The 23,361-nt window shown below is 38.5% G+C and overlaps 1 protein-coding gene across 1 annotated transcript in view; it reads left to right on the forward strand.

The window, feature by feature from the left end:
* The window catches only part of LOC137020177 (CUB and sushi domain-containing protein 1-like), a 245,575-nt gene that overhangs the window by 52,900 nt on the left and 169,314 nt on the right, over positions 1–23,361 (forward strand). The window contains 10 exon segments of the mRNA XM_067385422.1: positions 2,366–2,548; positions 3,432–3,758; positions 7,332–7,526; positions 7,636–7,774; positions 8,012–8,199; positions 11,428–11,616; positions 13,463–13,579; positions 13,883–14,098; positions 14,225–14,413; positions 19,149–19,318. Of these exon segments, the coding sequence (XP_067241523.1) occupies positions 2,366–2,548; positions 3,432–3,758; positions 7,332–7,526; positions 7,636–7,774; positions 8,012–8,199; positions 11,428–11,616; positions 13,463–13,579; positions 13,883–14,098; positions 14,225–14,413; positions 19,149–19,318 (1,913 nt within the window).

The raw sequence follows: 23,361 nt of genomic DNA on the forward strand, positions 1-23,361 counted from the left end.
GACACATCACTATCCTTCACTGACTACCTTTCGCAACTGTCTTGATAACGTCTTGATAAAGGTATGTAAAATCTTTGAAGTGACTCTCATGAGCACAGATTTGTGCCGAATGTTGATCTAGTGTGATGTAAAAGTCACATGAATTCCTATTTGATTGTTCAGATTTTGCAAAACATCAGACCTGTATCCGATTTAGGACCACATATGGAAGTGTCCCAAATCAGAATCGAAAAGATCAGATTCAATTTCAGATTCCAGATCTGGTTTGTGCTGTTCACACTGTCATGACAAAAACAGATATGAGTCACATATGAGCAAAAAAAAAAAAAAAAAAAAAAAAAAATATATATATATATATATATATATATATATATATATATATATATATATATATATATATATATATATATATATATATATATATATATATTTATTTATTATTTTTTTTTTTTTTAACATTTATCTGCAGTCAAAACGTAGCCTAATTGCCAGTATTTAACAATTTTAATTTACTGTCTGCTCCCCACACAAAACTATTGCATGGCTTCAGGAAACTATCATGTTTAATCTGTGTTTGAGTTTACTTTGAGTTGGATTTGAGTTAGTTTTGCACTATTTGCTGTTCTGTTTCCTGTGTTCGCATTAGTTTCTGTGGTGATTCATTGTTTGATTAATTAGCAACACCTGTTTATCACTTCCTTTTTTGGTTTGCGTTTGTATGTCTTGTATATCACTTTGTGTATGATTCTTTGTCTGATCTAGTCATTAAAATATTTGTTCTTCTGTTCGCTGTTTTTTTTTTAGTCTGAGAACTTGAGAAGTGTTATTGTGAGTTTGTTTTTAGTAAAGAACAACTGTTTGCGATTAGATCCAGCCTTTGCTGAGAGGAGATCTAGCCTGACAATTCAACGAGAACAAGTTTTGTTTTTTGTTGTTGTTGTTAGAACTTGAACTTTTAATTTTACAGTCGTTTTTATAGTTTGGGATGTTGCCATAGACAATGCTTCTGGAGGTCCACATGCTCTAACACTATTTGTAGGTGAAGAATCACTTATTAAAAAGAAATAGGGCGATTTAATTATTGTGGAAAATATCCAAAATAGAAATAACCATCAAAATTCTTCCATTTAATAGATTTTAAAGGGAAAATGTTTGAGTAATTACCAAATAATCTAAACAAAAGTGAACTTTGGAAAACTATTTTACACTTAATTGCACAGAAAATGTCAGAGAATTGCTTTTCCATTTATGGATATTACATTTAATTTATTAGTTGTTGCCAGTGTCTAAGGAACACAATGTCTTGTGCTGGCAAATTTGACATTTTTGTGAACAAAAGAACACATAATAGATTTGTTTGGTCTAGAGCTTAAGGCAGGTAAACACATTAGCTTAATGGTGTGTTAACAAACCCTATACACAAATATATGTGAATGTTTAATGGAGCATTTCTATAGCTGTTTATGTTCCCAGCTGCCTTTCTGTGCATTATTTATCATTGTTGTTTGTAAGAGCTGTTTGCTTTTTGGTCATGATGAGTTGGCAGTCCTAACACGATAGCCTACCATTCTTGTGGGTTCTTGAACTAATCGCCTGTGGCAGCACCAAAGGTTTTTAGCATGCTCTTAACACTTTGTAGAGGTTGTGGATTTTGCCACAAGCGGGAAACTCATCTGCTTGAAGATTATCGTCTGGCTGGGTCAATAGAGCACTTGCTGCTAAGCTGACACCATAGTTGTTAACATAAAAATGTAACTCTTCCCTGAACATCATTTGTTTGTCACTGTCGTTTTATTCTGTGTTCCAAACACTTGCTGGAAATAGACAGCCTTAGCTCAGTAGTTCTCACCAGAAATGTGTTGAATGTCTAGTCTGATAGCATGAAAAAATAGCATGTCAAAAAACAATGCTAAATGCAAATGATAAAATGCAACCAACGATAATCATATTAGGGTAACAACATAAATAGGTTTATCAATGCTTGAATGTAAGGATAAAATGTTGCCTGTATCTGTTATGTCAAAGAAATTGCTATTTCTTTTTAAATATCCTCTTTACCCAATGTTGAGGCAATATTTCTTACATATTGTTAGGCATATGTGGTTTATGTTAATATTAATACATTTCAGTAAGGACATTTTGTTTACTTCTGTACAATAGTAAGTAGTACTCTGTTGAGTAGGCGCTTGATACTCAATGTAAATCCCAGTTCTAGAGCAAAAGCACTGCATTAGACTACTTACTCTGCCAAAAGAGGTCATATGGCATCTCAGAACAACATCCATTGTAATTGCCAGACTGAAAACAACATATTTAAATATAATAAATAAGTAAATCATCTACTCTTTTTTTTTTTTCCCCACAGAAATTGAGAAAGGTGGCTGTGGAGACCCAGGTATCCCTGCATATGGAAAGCGAACTGGAGACCGTTTTTTACATGGTGATGTGCTGACCTTTGAGTGTCAGGCTGCTTTTGAATTGGTTGGCGAGAGGACAATATCATGCCAGCAAAATAACCAGTGGTCTGGAAACAAACCCAGCTGCGTCTGTAAGAGTCCTTTTCTGAAATGCATTGTTAAAATTAACATGTTGCCATTTAGAATGATTAATGTATCGCCTCTGTAAAAACATGACATCTAGATTAGGGGCAGATATGAAGCCGAATGGCATCCGTCCATGCTGGCAATTCTCAGGTTTGCTGTATGAGAGGCCAATTATCATATTTCTGTTTCTGGATCATGTTACTGTTCCTTTTCCTCACTCAAGCGGGAAAGCAGTAAGAATTGTGTGTTCGTTCAACAAATACATATATATATATATATATATATATATATATATATATATATATATATATATATATATATATATATATATATATATATATATTTTTTTTTTTTTTTTTTTTTTTTGTAGATCATATTTGTAGATATGCCTGATCTACAAAAATATTACATACTATCTATCAATCTATAATAATCTAAAGAAGGTGTTTGTCACTGATAAGACAAGATAGAAACATTATTGTTTTACTGACTTAACACTTGAATTAAATACACACATTGTCTCACTGTACCAGTTTTTGCAGTCACAAATTAAAATAAAGGCACGACTGTAGTGAATTCACCCCACAATCTGAGATAATCCTGTCATGCAGTGATATTTTGTTGTTAAAATGAAAACATCTTGAATGGATGTTTTGTTGTTTTCCTGACAAAGCTCATACTTGGAACCAATTCCTTGACATTTCATCATTTCTGCACCATGCAAAGAACTCATTATCATGGTCTATATGAATCTTTCCTCTCATCTTTTTTTTTTTTTTTTCTTTTTTTTAGAGAAAATAACATTCCTGGTAACATATCCATTGTGAACTAAAATAAATATTGTGACCTTTGTAATGGGATTATATATATTTGTCTTCATCTCTGCAGTCTCCTGCTTCTTCAATTTCACCACTCCGTCAGGCATCATCCTCTCGCCAAACTACCCAGAGGAATACGGAAACAACATGAACTGTGTGTGGCTCATTATAGCCGAGCCGGGCAATCGGATCCATCTCATTTTCAGCGATTTTGAGATGGAGCCCCAGTTTGACTATCTCATTGTGAAAGACGATGGGATGCCAGAGCCCACCACATTTGGAACGTTCTCTGGGAAGGATGTACCCTCGCAGATCGCTAGTAATGGGCATGTAATGCGCTTGGAGTTCCAGTCAGACCACTCGAATACGGGAAAGGGGTTTAATATCACCTACACAAGTAAATGCAATATATATTTTATGATGTGCATTATTTTTTTAAGGTGAAGTGTGTAATTTCTGTACTACTAAGAGTACAAATAATGTAGCTGTGTTGGGCTGGTTTGATAATGCCACAGTGGCACATTGTTTCCAAATTTCAGGGAAATCATCCTACAAATTGCTTATAAGGCAATATATCCGCATATTAAACTGGGATATAACAAAGTCCCTTACAAGGGAAGTCGGTTCACTTGGCTGCCTTCTTGGGAATGCACTCGGGCAGCTATTTTCAGTCATGCAAGTATAGCTCCTATCTAATTGAATAGAAAACCAAAATGTCACAAACTCACATTTCAAGAAAATATTTTAAAACGACAATAAAACATTGTTTCTTTCACTCTGAGCCCAAGATTTGTTAACACCAGGCAGTGACTTTTATCTGGAAGGCAGGACTTTCATTACTAGATCCACCATAGTGGCAGTTTTCTCTTATTCATTGTAATACCTGCAGTACATCAAATTGGTCATTTCCAACCAATTTAAATTACTCATCCTTGTCATACATTGCATAGTGTAATAGCATGATTGTTTTGTATTTAAGTAGAAATTATATCTTTCGATCAGTCCAAGAGACATTTGAATCATTTTCTCCCAGGGCTAGTCAATTCTCTTATTGTTCCCTATAACTTTTTTTTTTTTTTTTTTTTTTTTGCAGCATGTGGCTTTCTATAGGATTTAAATCAGAATAATAACTCTTACGTTGAATAGATTCATTTGAAATATTTTCTTTTCAAGGTCGAGAACATAGTCTATTCATTAGACATATCTCCATTGTGAAAAATGCCATACATTCATATTTTCAGTACTTAAACATCATTTTGACCTTCTGTACAACTTATGGGATTTCATTTTTTAGAAACAAGCTTTGGATTTCTTTTTCCCCCATGTGAAGCCAAATATAGTCATGCATAAAAGAGTTCTGAATTTAATTAGTTATTAGATTTTATTAAAAATACATTGACAAATATTATTTCCACTGAGATGAGCTTATATAAAACAGAAATGTGTTTTAGTATTTAGGTCTGTGTGCACTGCAAACCTTGATAATCCCAGTCCGCAATGAGTGAGCTATTAACATAGGCAACATTTTATGACATAGATACACTCTCAACGTGATATATATATATATATATATATATATATATATATAATATATATATATATATATTTTTTTTTTTAATATATATATATATATATATATATATATATATATATATATATATATATATATATATATATATAAAAATTCTAAGTCATATGTATCTCATTGCACACAAAGGAATGGAGAGGCTTCCTCAAGCGTGTCATAGAAAATTAAGATAGCTAGCCAGCAAAGTTGAGAAGCAGCTTGAGGTGACCAAAGCAGCAGTAAGTACTTTAAGTATGTTATGGCAAACATTGGAAGCTAATTTGCTGAAATATGTAAAAATATAATCAAAAAAGCATTTAATTTTGTAGCTTCACCCTTTCTGTAATGTTGCTTTGATACCAGTGTTGTGTTTGTGTAGCTAACTGGTATATCGTGCCCTATAAATGCCCAAAGTCAAGATTTGATTCCCAGGAAACACATATACTGATGAAACGCATGCTTTGGATTAAAAAGGCAACCGCTAAGCATACATGCAGCTGTTATATATTACATATGCTTTTTTGAGAATAATTAACAATAGTAAAGACCGTTAGAATGCCATTAGAGATTTGTCTAGTCAGTGAGCATAATGGCTGAAAACGGACATATATAGATTTTTAGTGAATCGATGAAACGGGGACTGTGATCTTTATTGGCACGTCTATGTGGGAACAAAATTTGGGGGTAGATGGAACCAGTAGTTGCAGGCGATGTCAGTGTCAGTGGATTGTGTTGTTTGATATTACAGCAGTGCTGCTTCGGTAATGGTGTGTCATTGTCTCAGAAAGAAGTAGACATGTTTCCGCTGGAGTGGCGCTGGAGCAACTGTCAGGCACAGCCGTAAGAACAATGAGGCTGTCATTGGGGAATGGGGTAGAGCTGCGTACATGCCCTAAGCCCTGGCCACAAGGTCTCCATGCATTAGCCATCATACTTCCACAGGGGCTTCGCAGACAGATGTGTTCACCAAATGAAAACACTAAAATAGCTTTGGCAGGATTCTCTGCTTCTGCGAGTGCACATATTGAATAATTGAAGCTTCCACACTGACATCTGTGATGCATGTGCGACACATATGTGAGCTGTCTGCAGAGTTGTGTTAAGGGAAAAAAGAGATTTGACAAAATCTGAGTGTGTCTCAAACCACAATAGAGGGTTTAAAACGAGTGCTGTAATGCGACTGAACGCTCTCTGCCGACATCCACGCAACGCCTCAATGTCTGTGGCTTTCCATATGATTCGTTTTTATTTTTCATGAGAAATTGTAACTGTTAATGTAAAGTTAGAAATAATTGAATTAAATTATGAAAATTAATGTACACCCCAGGATACTAATGCTGCCTCGACACAAAGTGGTGTTATTGCACTTCTACCATGGTGGCCACAAAACTTAGCCTAAACTTAGTTTCGTTTTGCTAAGAGACAGTGCTGCCATGAGAGAGGCACAGACACTCAAGTAGACTAATTCACATAAGACACAAGTGAATTACAAGTGTGTTAATAACTGTATCAACAGTATTATTCTGCTATCAAGGCTCAAGGATGAGATGCGTAAGAAATTAGTCCCACACACAAGAGTGTTTTAAAGACAAAAACCTGACAAATGTCTTGGAATACACCATCGAAACAGTGCCTTGAGGTGTGGTAACCATAGTATAAAGCAGAATAATTGACTCCAGGCCATTGAATTCTTAAAAAATAATGCACACTCCGCTTCGCGTCGTGGCTGCATTACCACCTCGGGTTTGCATTATTTTCTAAGAATTCAATAACCCGTCATCAATTATTCCATACATATGTACATTAACCAAAACTTAAAGCTAACTATTAAGCCCTACCTCTTCATCAAACCCTATAAATCTAGCACAATATTTTTCATCACGTACGAATTATTATGAGTTGCCATGAGTGTTTTGCCATGTATGTTAGCTTTGTTTACACACACTCATTGCAGTCTTTTCCCGTGCTGAATTCAATCATGCAAGCTTATTGTAATTCAAAATATTTTGTCATATTTGTTTTATCTCTACATGATGGCATCATTTAACACATAACATGCAAAGATTAGCGAGGCTCCTATAAATGAATAGGTTGTCCTATCATGTATGTTAGCATTGTTTTCACACGTGTTGCGGATTTCCCAAAATGAGGTTCAACTGTAAGTGACCGTTTGGTGGTACACAGGTAATTGTCACTGCAGCAACATATTCCTTATGAGACTGGGCATTCTGGGTAATATCAGTTACATTAGTTGTTCCTCAAAAGATAATTATAGATCACTTAATTGAAGGTTAGGTACTCTTAATGCTTGTTAAGTGCTATCTTCTCAGACAAGGACAGGTAGGACCTATATTAAGTATTATATGCTTCAGAACTGATTATACTTTCATCCTGTGTCTGTAGCGTTTGGTCAAAATGAATGTCACGACCCTGGTATTCCCATCAACGGGCAGCGCTTTGGAGAGCACTTCTTACTGGGCAGCTCAGTGCTCTTCACATGCGATGAGGGCTTCATCAAGACCCACGGATCCGAATCCATCACCTGTGTCATCCAGGATGGAAACGTGGTGTGGAACGCAGCCGTCCCCCGCTGCGAAGGTGAGAGGGCTCTTAGACTTTGCTCTTCTTAGCTTTCTGAAGGTGCTGCTGGGATTTGTGAGACGGGCTGTTGTTGACATTCTATTTTTCTGCACTCTCTCTGTTCCAGCTCCATGTGGCGGACATCTAACGGCTCCCATGGGAGTCTTACTGTCCCCTGGCTGGCCTGGATACTACAAAGACTCCCTTAACTGTGAATGGGTGATTGAAGCCAGAAAGGATCATGCCATCAAGATATCTTTTGACAGGTATTGATTTGTTTTTTGGGAATTCAGAGTATGTGAAACCCCCAGACACCCACCCCCATCCCATTTCTGGAAACTTTGGCCGCAGTCTCTTCAGTGCAGTTTCTTGTTCCTACAATTTCATTTGTTAACCTTCCAGTTTAATATCCCTCATTAGAGTAATTCTGCTAAAGACCTAGGTCACAAGCAGATGTTCCGCTTAATGTTTTTTTCTTTTCTTTTTTTCAATTTCCTGTGCAGGTTTCAGACGGAGGTTAATTACGACACACTGGAAATTCGGGACGGGCCCTCCAATTCGTCGCCTCTGATTGGCGAGTACCACGGCACTCAAGCCCCTCACTTCCTCATCAGCACCAGCAATTACATGTACCTGCTCTTTACCACCGACAACAGCCGCTCCAGCGAAGGCTTCCAGATCCGCTACGAGAGTGAGTCAGCATCTGCAGTGATTTAAATGCATGGATATTGGGTTTTCACGCTCCACAGTGGGCGGTTCTGCAATACTGCGCAAATTTTGTCTGGACACGCTCTTTGGTGCATGTAATGTATTTGGAACGGTTTCTCCAGGGTTACAGTTAGATTATAGTTTTTTAGTTGTCTAAAAATTATTTTGAGAAAGCTAACATGTGTGTGTTAGCATCACATGACAAATATCAACATCCAGAGGCAGTAGACAACTTTAAGAGAGGTGAGGAACCTCTGTGAATAATTAAAGTGATATGAAAATAATGTTTGTTTTCTTTTCGAATATGTTTGGTGGTGGTGGGTTCATAAAATGTGCTTCAGAGTGCGATTAAAGTTTAATGTCCCACTGCCACAAGGCCCGTTTGTTGTTAGTGCAGGCTCAAAAGATAGGCCAATCATTATTATTAAAAGCATGTTTTAATGCTCTTGTAGTTATTGTCAACTGGTTAACAGAGATTAGGCCAAAACAAGCTGAAATTGGATTTGACATCAATTTTAGTGGATCCCCCACAGAGATATATTTCTAAAAGAAGGTTGGTAAATTGTAAACCTCAGTGCTGCATTAGCGGAAAACGACTAAACCTCTGCTTGCATAAAAGATTTTAAATACTTTGTCAAATTTATAGTTAAGTGTAAAAATCTTCACGCTCTCAAACTCACACAGCAAAGGACATTTAAATTGTAAATTTAAATCTTAAAACTGTTATAAGACAAGTTCACAGAATTTCAACTAGCTTTGTATTGTTGCAATTTTGGCAGATCTCCAGGTTTATTTGTCAGCTAAAGTACTCAAAATGTATCATCTGGTGGAATTTCCTGCCTTTCAACACCTTTCTACTGCAAAGACAGACAAGTTTTATTAAAGGGATAGTTCACGCAAAAATGAAATTTCTGTCATTAATTACTCACCCTCATGTCGTTCCAAACCCATAAGACCTTTGTTCATCTTCAGAACACAAATTAAGATATTTTTGATGAAATCAGAGGGTATCTGATCCACACATAGGCAGCAACATCTTTGTCTACCTTTTGACGTCCAGAAAGGTAGTTGAAAACATGGTTAAAATAGTCAACATGACTACAGTGGTTCAATTTTAATGTTATGAAGCGACGGGAATACTTTCCAAATGCCGACTCAGTATTGGCCAGATCCTGTGTCAGCATCACATGCATGCGTCGTGCTACTCACTTGTTCAGCTTCGGCCAAAACTGAGCTGGCGTTCGGACATAAACAAGGACTGAGTTCACTACGTATGACAACGGTTCAAATTGTTGAATAAAGTCTTTATTTTTGTTTTGTTTTTGTGCACAAAAAAGTATACTCGTCACTTCATAACATTAAGGTTGAACCACTGTAGTCATGTTGACTATTTTAACCATGTGTTCAACTACTTTTCTGGACGCCACAAGGTGCAAGGACGTTGCTGCCTATGTGTGGATCAGATACCCTCGGATTTCATTAAAAATATCTTAATTTGTGTTCCGAAGGTGAACGAAGGTCTTACGGGTTTGGAATGACATGAAAGGTTAGTACTTAATGACAGAAATTTTATTTTTGGGTGAACTAACCCTTTAAAAGCCAATCTTTACAGTGGTGAAATATCCCTTTAATGTACATTTAGGTTTTATAAATAGTCATGTGATTCTGTGTGGTCAATGTCCATTCACATTACTTCACTAATTACAACATAGTAATTATTTTATGTGAATTTAAATGGGAGAGGCATAATCGTCTGAAAACTAATTTTAGACCACACTGTATACAATTGTTTGCTTTTACAATCCACTGCATCCCTGATCCCTCACCTCAAACTTATGATAGGACTTGTAAACTGAAATTATAGGTCCAATTATGCAAAGTTATATAACATAGAATCATGTTGTAGTCTGTCACATCATGACACAGATGTAAATGAACAGAAAGGAATATTCCTTGCCATAACAAAAAATAAATAATTAAAACTGAAAATACTTTTCAAATGGATACAAAGACAGTTTGAATTATTTTATTTAATATTTAAAAATGGGGATAAAAGTAACAATAATATAAACGGTTAAATTATTTTTTTCATGTAGATTTGTAAATTGCATAAGAATTGCAAATTGTATTATTATTATTATTATTATTATTATTATTATTATTATTATTATTATTATTAATTCTATGATTTGAGTTAAAAATGCCATTGTTTGCTGCCATATGTGTCATTTCAGTTGTCAGTTATGAGTAGCAGCAACCAGGAATACTTTCCAGGACCTAAAATATTGAAGGAAGGTGGTGCTACTAAGGTGTTCTGTTGTATAACTTGCTCATTAGTCATAATAATTTCACCATAATAATTTAGTCCCAGGCCCTTTTAATTTAAAGGAAGGATGACTGAGTGTGTTTTGAAATCAGGTTTTGTTGCGCCCCCGCTTTCTTGCAGTGTTGATTGGGGTGTTAAACACACTCTTTTTTTTTTTTTTCGAGAACTTGCCGGATTCATCACAAGTTCTTATTCCAGAACCTCACATTTATCAAATTTAGCACCGCTTGTTAGAAATATAGCACATATCCATGTCCCTGGTTGTTTTGTATTATTGCAAATATACAAATAGGTCTGCATGCAAAATTAAATGTTATCACTTTTCCCTCCCATGAGCTTAACTGAAAATGCAAATAATATCTTTATAAAACCAAATGACTTGATAAATAGTCTCTAGTTGCTCTTTTTTAGCAGTAATTTAACATCTTTATTATAATGTAATATGCTACAGTAGAGACAGAAAAATGAAAAATGTGGGCAAGGAGAGAGCATGAGATGATTCTCAAACAATATTCACGACTTCCAATGAATTACCTCTGACATTATGCCTGATATATATGAAACTCATTCGTGTCAAAGTGTTCTCTTTTCTCCGACTTTTCAGACAGCTATCAGAGGTTTATCAGTGGCCACATAATAGAGCCAAATGCTTGTGAAACTGACAGGTGAAAAAATTCCTCAAAAAAGTGCAGTCAGTTTATCTGAATGGTCTTCAAAATATAGAAAAAGTAAGTAGAAATAAAAATGTATTGGTTGAAGTAAGGAAACCACAGGGGGACTGATATCTGCTGATTTATACTGTATAAAATGCTTCAGACAGCATCCTTCCTTCAATTTAGACCTTGGAGGTGAAATGAAATATTTTGTTTTGTTCCTTCCTCACAGGCATTATGATGGAAACAGATTCCTGTTTAGATCCAGGGATCCCGGTGAATGGAAAAAGGCACGGGAACAATTTCGCCATCGGCTCCAGAGTGACGTTCAGCTGTGATCAAGGCTATACTCTGAGCGATGAGGAGCCCATTGTGTGTGAGAGGAACCATCAGTGGAACCACGCGCTGCCTAGCTGTGATGGTAGGCCATGTTACGCTCTCTCGATTCTGGTTATGCACAAGAGGAACAGCTCCGCCCAACCACCTCGTGTAAAAACATCTAAAAATTGGACCCTGGTGTCAGCTTTGAGCACCCAGCTGTTCAGTTTCCTTTGGTGGAGACTTTGGAGACCCGAGGGCACTGGTCCAGTCCATAATCTAGCCCTGCTAGGCTGTATTACATTTTTTATCAAAGGGGAAGGGTTAAGCCTTCTTAACAATCCTCAGAGATTTGAGTTCATACATTTTTGATTAGAGGAGAGGTGACTGGCGTGCACTGTTTCATAGATAACCTTAAACGTTGGGGAAAAAGGACAGGGAAGCGCGAACAAATAATGGAAGTCCTTAGCTAGATACCTACAGGAGAGCGCTCTATAAAGCTGTTTATCTCATTTGTTTCCCGATTGCAGGGATTGAAGTAAACAAAGTGTTTTATGGTAAGAGCAATCAGAGTGTTGCCTGTCTGTTCCAGAATTCCCAATGTCCTCTTGTGGCTGCGTCTTATCTGCTCTGTGCATTTGCTCTAACAGACTTTGATTCAGCCTGATGGGCTGACCTTCATTACAGACAGGACAGATACTCCCCATTTGTTTGTGGGAATGTAAATACATGCTCATGAAAGATTACACATTTCCTTTCTGTCAGACTGATGTATTATTATTTAATAGATAGCTCAGACTCAAAATTCTGATTGAATGAGACACATTCAGAGCCATTATAAAATGCAGATTAATGCACTATATTAACCCTATAAAGCCTACTGTATCATATTTGATATCAAATTTACTACATGCCTTCTGTCATCTGGTTTATTTTTTAAGGAAGTTTAAGTAATTTTAAGAAATTTCTAAAACATAAAACATGTTATATTTGTAAAACATGCAGGCTGAAACAGGCTGTCTTTTTGCTGTGAAATCTTAAATGATTTTCATTATAAGCTATGAGAATTGTATCTCTTTATTTTGGCTCATAAATATCAACAACTATAGCAAATTGCATATATTTTCACTCGGTTTGGGCTTCTGAATAAAAATGGGGTGTTTGTTTTCTCATCCTTGAGTGTGAGCTACTGTTTCTCTGTATATCATACTATTGAAAAAGAAAAAGAGAAAATTGAAAAATTCCTGCAAATTTAATTAGTCCAAATTTGTCATTTGATGAAGAGATTTAATGGGCTGTTTAAGGACAAAATGCTGAGGCTCAAAAATGCGTGTCCTGTCATAACCTGCGCTGTAAGATTTATTTTGATAAAAGCAGGACAATGAGCATGGCTCAAGGACATAATCAATATTCTGTTATGTCTGTCTTACAGCTTTGGTGCTTCAAGGAAGAAAAAAAAAAAAAAAAAAGCTCTTTTGTTTTTGACTATCTCCACTGACAGACGTTCTCCAGTTGGAAAATTGTCTCAGTTGTTACATCTCCTTTTGATCTTCTTACGAGTATTTTCGTTGTATGAGATGTCAACCTCTTATTAGTTAGCGTATCGTTAAACCCTGCTGCTTTTCATGTAGAAACATGTCTATTTCCATGTTTTGCATCCATCATCTTGTAAAAAGCTTTGGAAGTTTTATTATAGTATTTATTTATGAAAGAAGTGTTTTATATGTTCTGGATGTTGTTTGCCAAGTGTGACCCAGATATCTGTATCAACCATTGTCGATTGTTATTATTTGAGCAAAGGACAATTTGCAGCACAAATGCAAATTGATCAACTCAGAATACCTTAGCAACACCCTGGCAACCATCCAAAACATCTTAGCAAAGTGCTGAAACCACTTGTAATTTCTTAGAAATTCTAACATGAGTTCTTCTTGTTATTGCATTTCCAGCTTTGTGTGGGGGCTATATCTACGGAAAAACCGGAACAGTTCTCTCCCCTGGTTTTCCAGATTTCTACCCAAACTCGCTGAACTGCACTTGGACTGTAGAAGTGTCTCACGGGAAAGGTAAGACAAAAGAACAAGTTTCAGGCACGAGAGCCGTGCGAACCATTAAAACTGACAACAGTTTGAGGCACATTGATTTTAACCATGAGGTTCCTTTCTGTGCCCTTTGAAATTACCCTTGATAACGAATTTAAGATACCTTTCAAATTTCTCCACATTTTATTACTCAGCACCATGTCGGGCAAATGCGATTCTGTTTCGATCAGTATTATGTTCTCTCTGAAGGCTTCTCAGTGGGTTGTGAGGTTCAAACAGAAATTTTGCTTGTGACTGACGGCCCTAATCTCATCTGAAACTCCCCAGGAGTGCAGCTTCTCTTCCACACGTTCCACCTGGAGGACTCCCATGATTACCTGCTCATTACAGAGGATGGCAGCTTCACTGAGCCGGTGGCCAGGCTCACAGGCTCCGTCCTGCCGCCCTCCATCAAAGCCGGCCTGTTTGGCAACTTCAGCGTCCAGCTACGTTTCGTCTCGGACTTCTCCATGTCATACGAGGGCTTCAATATCACCTTCTCTGGTGGGAGCATTGCTCATTCTGTTCATTATGGTTTGCTTGAAGGCACTGTTGTCATAGTGCTTACTCTAACCTGTGCTTAGCTAAGCAGTCTGGAGGTTTAAGAGTTATTATGACTTTGCACCACAGAGTACAGCCTGGAGCCGTGCGAGGACCCAGGAGTACCTGCATACAGCAGGAGGGTGGGCTTCCAGTTCGGGGTTGGCGACTCGTTGGTCTTTTCTTGTTTTGCTGGGTATCGTCTGGAAGGCGAGAGTAAGATCACTTGCTTGGGTGGAGGGCGGAGAGTATGGAGTGCAGCCCTGCCCAGGTGTGTGGGTAGGTGGTCATATGATTTCATTTATTATTCTCAAACATAAGAGTGTTTATTAAAGTGAAAGTTCACCAAAAAATCCAAAATGAAAATTCTGAAATAATTTACCCTCTTGTCATTCTAAACCCATAAGACTTTTATTTATTTTTGGAAAATAAATTAAATCTCATCATTTTTTGTCCATCCACTGAAATACTAGCTTTCTCAAGCTTCTAACAGTGCATGAAGATGTAGTAAAAATTATCCATATATTAAAAATAAATATACTAAAATGTATATGAAATGCATTTATTTCATGCTAAGTATACTACAAATACATTTGCATACTATGTAATTAATAAAAATATAATTTGGTTGCACTTTTGGTATACTATAACAGCTATACCTAAAATCTGCTAAATTGGAACAACTAATTTTGTACTTAAAGCATTTTAATTGTGAGGAAGTAGTGCTGAGGTCCAACTAAAGATACACTAAAGCATATTTGTTTGTGCTAAAGTGGAACTATTGCAAGTATACTTTAGATACACTTTAAAGGTGCCATAGAACGTCTTTTTAAAATATGTAATATAAGTCTAAGGTGTCCCCTGAATGTGTCTGTGAAGCTCAAAATACCCTATAGATTTTTTTTTTAATTCATTTTTTTAACTGCCTATTTTGGGGCATCATTAAATATGTGCCGATTCAGGCTGCGGCCCCTTTAAATTCTCGAGCTCCCCAGCCCCCGAGCTCCCGACTTAAACAGCAGAAACAAAGTTCACACAGCTAATATAACCCTCAAAATGGATCTTAACAAAATGTTCATCATGCAGCACGTCTAATCGTGTAAGTATGGTATTTATTTGGATGTTTACATTTGATTCTGAATGAGTTTGATAGTATGCTCCGTGGCTAAAGCTAACATTACACACTGTTGGAGAGGTTTATAAAGAATGAAGGTGTGTTTATGCATTATACAGACTGCAAGTGTTTAAAAAATGAAAATAACGACAGTCTTGTCTCCGTGAATACAGTAAGAAACGATAGTAACTTTAACCACATTTAACATGCTAACGAAACATTTAGAAAGACAATTTACAAATATAAAATTTAAAAATACAAAAATATCATGATATCACCTAGTCTGATGCACAGATCCAGACGTTAATACAGCCTGCCCTTGTGTAATGCCTTGAACATGAGCTGGCATATGCAAATATTGGGGGCGTACATATTAATGATCCCGACTGTTACGTAACACTCTGTGTTATGTTGGGATTCGCCTGTTCTTTTAAACAAATTAGATTTATATAAGAAGGAGGAAACAATGGTGTTTGAGACTCACTGTATGTCATTTCCATGTACTAAACTCTTGTTATTTAAATATGCCAAGGTAAATTACATTTTTAATTCTAGGGCATCTTTAAATATCTTGCATTTAAATACAGATTTTATTCAAAGATCATACAGTCCTTATCAATAGTGACATTAAAACACATTTTAGGCTTAATATTAAGAAATGTGCATTGTGCAATAAAGAAATGATCCAAATAAAGTTTAATTATAATTTTTATCAGTAAGAATCAAGCCATATGTCAGTAAATATGTTAATAGATTTAAACTATACTTAGTATGAAATAAATGTATTTAAAATATATTACTTTTTTACTCAGGGAATCAAGCAGTTTAATCCAAGTTTTCTGAAGAGACATGATTGCTTTGTATTATTCATATGGAATACTTTTACAATGAAACTTGAAAATGTTGATTACTTATACAAAAACCTTAATTTTATGAAGCGTCGAGAATACTTTTAATGCATAAAAACAAAACAAAAATAACAACTTTATTTAACAGCATCTTCTCTTCTGTGTCATTCTCATACGTTTTTTATGTTCAGCGCTTTCGGGTTCAACATCAGAAAGACGACTCATTATTGTCCGACTCCTGCATCAGCATCACACACAAAAATAACAACGTTGGCCAATACTGAGCCGATGTAGAACCTGGAAGAGCTGAATTAAACAGCGTAGGAGAATGTGCAGGTCGCATGCACACAGAAACATTCAGTAGAACAGAAATGTATTGTCAACTGTTCTATGATTTAGCCTAGAAATTTAAAAGTTCTAGCATATGCTCCTTAGTTACTAAAACCCAAAGCTATTAGTATAGAGATGCTGCCAGGTAGAATTAATTCACATATGCAATCACTTTCTCACTGAACTGATAAACTGTTAAAGAACTGATAAAAATAAGCTGTTTTGTAGGAGCAATAGTCTTGTGGGCAGAGCTGTGTCATATGCCATAGCTGTGAACAAGGCAACCCGCGTTGGAGTCTCAGCTCGAGGTTTAGGCTTATTTGTTCATTAATGACATCATCAGCGACTAGTCGACTCGACTTTCATCACATAAATGCCGACTTTAAAAAATCTGAAGTCGTTCAACCCCTAATTCTGAATTAGTAATTCAATGTTAAGGAACTGGAATTAAATGGAATCTGAATTTCTTATGATTTCTACTCTTAATAAAGTATTTTAAGATAGAGAAGGGTCTACATATGCTTATACTTATGGTATAATAAATGTCTTGTTCTTACTTTTTTGTTGCTTAATAGACATTTAAATTATTAAAAATACATGAAAATGTAGATTTCCCTTTTTATTGAGTAATCAATTCACAGTGCTTTAAATCAGTGATTTCTGAGAGTCGGCATTTTAATATTAGTCAGGTTAATTTGGCCATAAAATGTCCCATAAAAGGGAGGGAGAACTAGAGTGAAATTTTAGCCAATGCATATTTTTAGAAATCTGGTCTCTGCCTTTCACCCTAAATTGAGTCCATTTTACAATGCCTCAAATTCATTATTTAAATGTTCAGACTATTCCCCCATCTTATTAATGTTTTATTTATAATGGAACTTGACACAGTAAATGTTCGCATTGTAGGGTGAAAGACTTTTAGAGATGTACCCTGCCATGATAAATGAATTAAAACTGATCAGATTGCAGATTGCTATTTTTTTCTGCTGTGGCTGTTAAGTGTTTAAGGTCATGGATATTTGTGGACAGCATTAAAAATGCTGACAAAATAATTGGTTGTAATTGTGCAGTCCTCCTGTTGGACTGGGTTTTAATAGTGGTTAATCGCTGTGGAGTAATAAGAGCTTGTGAGTGTGTCTTTAATTGGTCTGGTGAGCACAACAAACATTAGCCTAGAGAGGTTAGGATTATAGTAGCTACAAAATTGATAAAGGGTTGATAGGGAAATTCTCATTGAAAGAAATTATCTCCAGTTAATCTCCAGCCTCCAGACCAGAGATTCACAATCGAAATGCATGATATTTAATTGTAAAGTGGGATAGACACCTTGGCTGTTTCATTTTAGTGGTTTAAAAAAAAAAAAAAAAAAAATAATCAGTTATATATATATATATATATATATATATATATATATATATGCATTAACATTGAATTTATGGCATTCAACAGACAGACAGACAGACAGACAGACAGACAGACATAGATAGATAGATAGATAGATAGATAGATAGATAGATAGATAGATAGATAGATAGATAGATAGATAGATAGATAGATAGATAGATAGATAGATAGATAGATAGATAGATAGATAGATAGATAGATAGATAGATAGATAGATAGATAGATAGATAGATAGATAGATAGATAGATAGATAGATAGATAGATAGATAGATAGATGAGTGTTTGGCCAAACTAATTCTTGACTTTTGATGTCTTCTGACACACACACACACACACACACACACATGTACGCATGTTTGTTTTTGTGAATTGTGGGGACATTCCATAGGCATAATGGTTTTTATAATGTACAAACCGTATTTTCTATGCTCCTACACTACCCCTAAACCTACCCATCACAGAAAACTGTGCACATTTTTACTTTCTCAAAAAAAAAAAAAAACTAATTATGTATGATTTATAAGCCTTTTGAAAAATGGGGACATGGTGTAATGTCCTCATAAGTCACCCTCTCCTTGTAATACCTATGTCATACCCATGTCATTATACAAATTTGTGTCCTGATATGTCACAAAAATACACACACACACACACACACACACACACACACACACACACACACACACACACACACACACACACACACACACACACACACACACACACACACACACACCCAAAAAGACACCTTTACTTTAGAATAATTTCTCTCAGTAGTTTGTCTCTGAGGAGAACTGATACAGTTTTTAAAAGTCTGGATACCAGGAGGCAGTTGCTGGAGAGTTTTATCTTAAGTTGCTGAGCTCAAGGTCTTGAAGCAACATCTGCTTATATACTTACAAAGTTGCTGGTGCAGAATATTAAACAGAAGGACATCTGATACTAACACAGCAGTGAGCTTTTGTGACCAGCAACTAGCTAATGCATAAAGGCCTCTCTGTTAATTAGTATTCCTCTGAAGTTGTTCTTGGTGATTCATCAAAATGACAAAGACTCAAAATCCAGCTGGTACAAAACCTTGGCCTAAAATTGGCCTATCCATAGGAAATAGAGTAGCAGCTGTCAGGGCACTACAGGCTTCAAGGAAACCCAACTTATTTGTGACCGACCCCTGGTTTTCTGCAGCTACATGCCACTTTGATAAGTTAAATTAGATAACTGCACTTTTGACCCTCAATATGTGCACATTTGGGGCTTCTCACCTTTTTCTTTATTTTTGACCTCTCTTTTCTATCCATACCTCCTGGATTTGCCTAGCCGAGTGTGGAGCCACTTCTGTGGGCAGTCAGGGTGTACTACTGTCCCCCAATTACCCATTAAATTACGACAACAACCATGAGTGCATCTACCGCATTGAGACTGACAGAGGCAAGGGGATTCAAATCACAGCCACCACTTTCCAGCTTCACGAGGGAGATTTCCTCAAGGTAAGAATGACCAACAACATGTTTTCCACACACACACACACACACACACACACACACTCACACACACACACACACACATATATATATATATATATATATATATATATATATATATATATATATATATATATATATATATATATATATATATATATATATATATATATATGAAGAAAAAAATGAAGCTTCTGCCTTGGCCATCCCAGTCCTCTCACCTGAAAATGAGTGGAGTGAACTGAAGAGAAGAAGCACCAACATGAAGCTGGGAATCTGAAGGATCTGTAGAGATTCTGCATAAAGGAATGGTCTCTGATCTCTTGTCAGGTGTTCTCCAAACTCATTATAGGCATTATAGGAGAAGACTCAGAGCTGTTAACTTGGCAAAAGGAGGTTGCAAAAAGTATTGAATACAAGGGTGCCAATATCATCAATATCAATTTCATAATGTGATTTTTTTTCCCCCACTTTCAGTTTTTTTCCTTCAATGAAAGGTTAGATTTTTGCTAATTTTATGAATTAAAGATCAAAAGGATGAACAATGCAGATTTATTTTTTATTTATTTTTCTGACCACAACTGTGTGTGTATATATATATATATATATATATATATATATATATATATATATATATATATATATATATATATATATATATATATATATATATATATATATATATATATATATATATATATATATATATATATATATATATATATATATATATATATATATATATATATATATATATATATATATATATATATATATATATATATATATATATATATATATATATATATATATATATATATATTTATTGTCCTTGCTTGCTTACCTAGTCTGATGATTCGGCTGTGCAGAGATACAGACGTGTAATCCCTTTCATAATGTTGGCAACATGGGCTGGCATATAATAAATACTATTTACAGTCGTAACAGTCAGTGTTATGTTGAGATTCGCCTGTTCTTCGGAGGTCTTTTAAACAAATGAGATTTATATAAGAAGGAGGAAACAATGGAGTTTGAGACTCACTGTATGTCTTTTCCATGTATTGAACTCTTTTTATTTAACTATACCAAGGTAAATTCAATTTTTGAATCTAGGGGACCTTTAATTGTTTTCCTCCCATAGAAAACCGTTATAAAGAAAAAGCCTACTAAGTGATCAAATTCTGCACAAAACAATTATTCTATATAGCCTAGTATTCTTTAATATATATATATATATATAGCTGCGCGACATATGGCGAGAGAGCGCGCAAACTTTCCCGCCGAAATGGGCGGGGCAAAGGGCTATATAAGCAGGCGTTTCGCCATAGGATTTCAGTCCTTTCTCCTTCAGCGACGGATATCTTCGCTGATCTCCGCCTGAAAAGCCTGAGGAAGCTCGCCGCCTTCAAGAAGCTCCCGCCGCCGTCTAAAGAGGCCCCGCAGCGGACCCAGCTGAACTCGCCGGTCGGAGACAGCGCCGGCGCCCTCGCTGACTGCCGCCCCGAGCAGCGTCCTCGAGACGCCCGCCTCCCGCTCCCGCTTCCGGCCGCCTTCTCAGCGTGTCTCCTGCCGCCATCCGGCGCGTCTTTGAGAGTTTCTCCCGCGGCTTATTGCCGCTCTAAAAGAGCGTTTCCTCAGCGATTCTACCGCTCTAAAAGAGCTTCCGCGGCCCTCGCTGCTCTAAAAAAGCCCCCACAATCGCCGTTATAACGGCGGCGGCGTTGATGCAAATTCCACGCCACTCTTGTGGCACGTGCAGAGCCCCTCTGCACGATGAAGACGGACACAGCGAGTGCGTCACGTGCCTGGGCAAGTCCCACGCTGACGGCGCACTCGCTGGAGCCTAATGCCCGCACTGCGAGAGCATGAGCCTCGGTTCTCTGCGCTCGCGGGTCACCTTCTTCACTGAAGGCGATCTCGCCGCTCGCGCCCTCCCGTCTCCTTCCTCCCGCGAGCCGGCCAGGAAGAGACAGCGGGGTAGAGCGACTCAGCGCCCGGAGTCGTGCGAGCTCACGCCGGCCCAGCCCCCGCGTGCCTCGCCTTCTCCCACTAGAGAACAATCTCCTGTCTTGTTCTCCCGACCAGAGCAGCGTCCCTCTGCAGATGCGCGCGACCTCGTCTCGTTTGGAGGATCTGACGAAGAGCCCGACGACTCCATGTCTCTTGCGGCTTCTGAAGCGGAAGGATGGGCTGGCGAGCCGGACGAACCTGCTCCCCCGCCTCCTCTGGAGCCCATTGAACACGGCCAAGGTATGGATGCCGAGCTCTTCCGCATCCTATCCAGAGCAGTGGAAGAGCTAGACCTCGACTGGGCCCCGCCGGAGGAGCCATCACACAGCCGCCTGGATGAGTGGTTCCTGCCAGGCCGCCGCCAAGCCCCTCGCCAGCGTTCCGCTCCATTTTTTCCTGAGGTGCACGAGGAGCTTACGAAGTCGTGGCGCACTCCGTACTCCGCCCGCCTCCACACAACGCACCGTTCTGCCCTCACTGCTGTCGACGGCGCAGAAGAAAAGGGCTATGAGCACTTGCCGCCCCTAGATGAAGCGGTGGCAGCTCACCTTTGTCCTCCCGCGGCTGTGGGGTGGAAAACCAAGAGAGCCCTGCATTCCAAGCCCTGCAGAACCACCTCTACACTGGCTGGAAGAGCCTACACCTCGGCTGGCCAGGCTGCTTCGGCGCTTCACACCATGGCGATCTTCCAGGTGTTCCAGGCCAAACTCCTCCGCTCCTTGGACGAGTCCTTGGACCGCCTTCAAGGATCTCCGCAGCGCCACCGATCTAGCCCTGCAGCCACGAAGGCCACTGCCCAGGCCATCGGACGTTCCATGGCCAGCCTAGTTGTGCTTGAGCGCCATCTTTGGCTCAACCTCACGGAAATCAAGAACCTGGATAAGACGGCCTTTCTGGACGCCCCGGTCTCCCCTTCCGGTCTTTTTGGGCCAACGGTGGATAGTTTCACTGAGCGCTTCACAGCAGCGCAGAAGTCGTCTCAGGCCATGAGACACTTTCTGCCCAAATGCTTCAGCTCTGCGTCTGCTCCTAGCCACCCCAGGACTGCGCCGGCTCAGCAGACCAAGCCTGCCCCATCCACCTCTCAAGCAGCACCGCCTAAGGAGCATCGTCAGCGGCCTCGCCCTGCTAAGCGCCAATCCTCCTTCCCGAGACGCCAGGGACCCTGGCCCAAGATTGTGCTGGACCCGGTGACTCCGAAGACGTCCTGATCCAAAAGCAGGAAGGAAGAGGGTCGGGGAATGTCTCGTTACGACCGGACCACCTCAAAAGCTCCCTAGTGCAGTCTCCCCTCCGCCTCGTTTAAATCCGGGCATGGGAGAAATGCTCTGTGTTATAGCTGGGCCCACACGTGTTGCGCCCAAACAAAACGCCGTTTTCAAGGCGAACACTATTTTACTTCCTCAAAAAGAGAGCAAATTTCCTCTTCCACCTCCTTCGGTGCACGGCCCCCTTCCCAGCGGCCTGTCACCCGACATCATTCAACCCCTTGTCACTCGGGCCGAGGCCTGGCAGGCCATCCCCGATGTGTCAAGTTGGATCCTCGGGATCATAAAGCAGGGCTACTCGCTCCAATTTGCACGACGGCCCCCTCGCTTTGGAGGGGTGCTTCAAACCTTGGTGAACCCGGACGATGCCCCTGTCCTCCGGGCCGAGGTCATGACCTTACTGAAGAAAGGGGCTATAGAAATAGTTCCCCCTTCAGAAAGCGAGTCAGGCTTTTACAGCCGTTACTTTCTGGTCCCCAAAAAGGATGGCGGCCTCAGGCCCATCCTAGATCTCAGACTTTTGAATCGCTCCCTCATGAGACGGAAGTTCAAAATGCTGACGCTGAAGCAGATCCTCGCACAGATTTGTCACGAGGACTGGTTCTGCTCGCTGGATCTGAAAGATGCATATTTTCACATCCAGATAGCCCCCCTTCACAGACGATTCTTGAGATTCGCATTCGAGGGAGTGGCATACCAATACACGGTCCTGCCCTTCGGGCTGTCTCTGGCTCCTCGCACTTTCACCAAGTGCATGAACGCGGCGCTTTC

This window comes from Chanodichthys erythropterus, chromosome 5, assembly GCF_024489055.1.
Source record: "Chanodichthys erythropterus isolate Z2021 chromosome 5, ASM2448905v1, whole genome shotgun sequence".
In the NCBI taxonomy this organism is placed as follows: Eukaryota; Metazoa; Chordata; class Actinopteri; order Cypriniformes; family Xenocyprididae; genus Chanodichthys; species Chanodichthys erythropterus.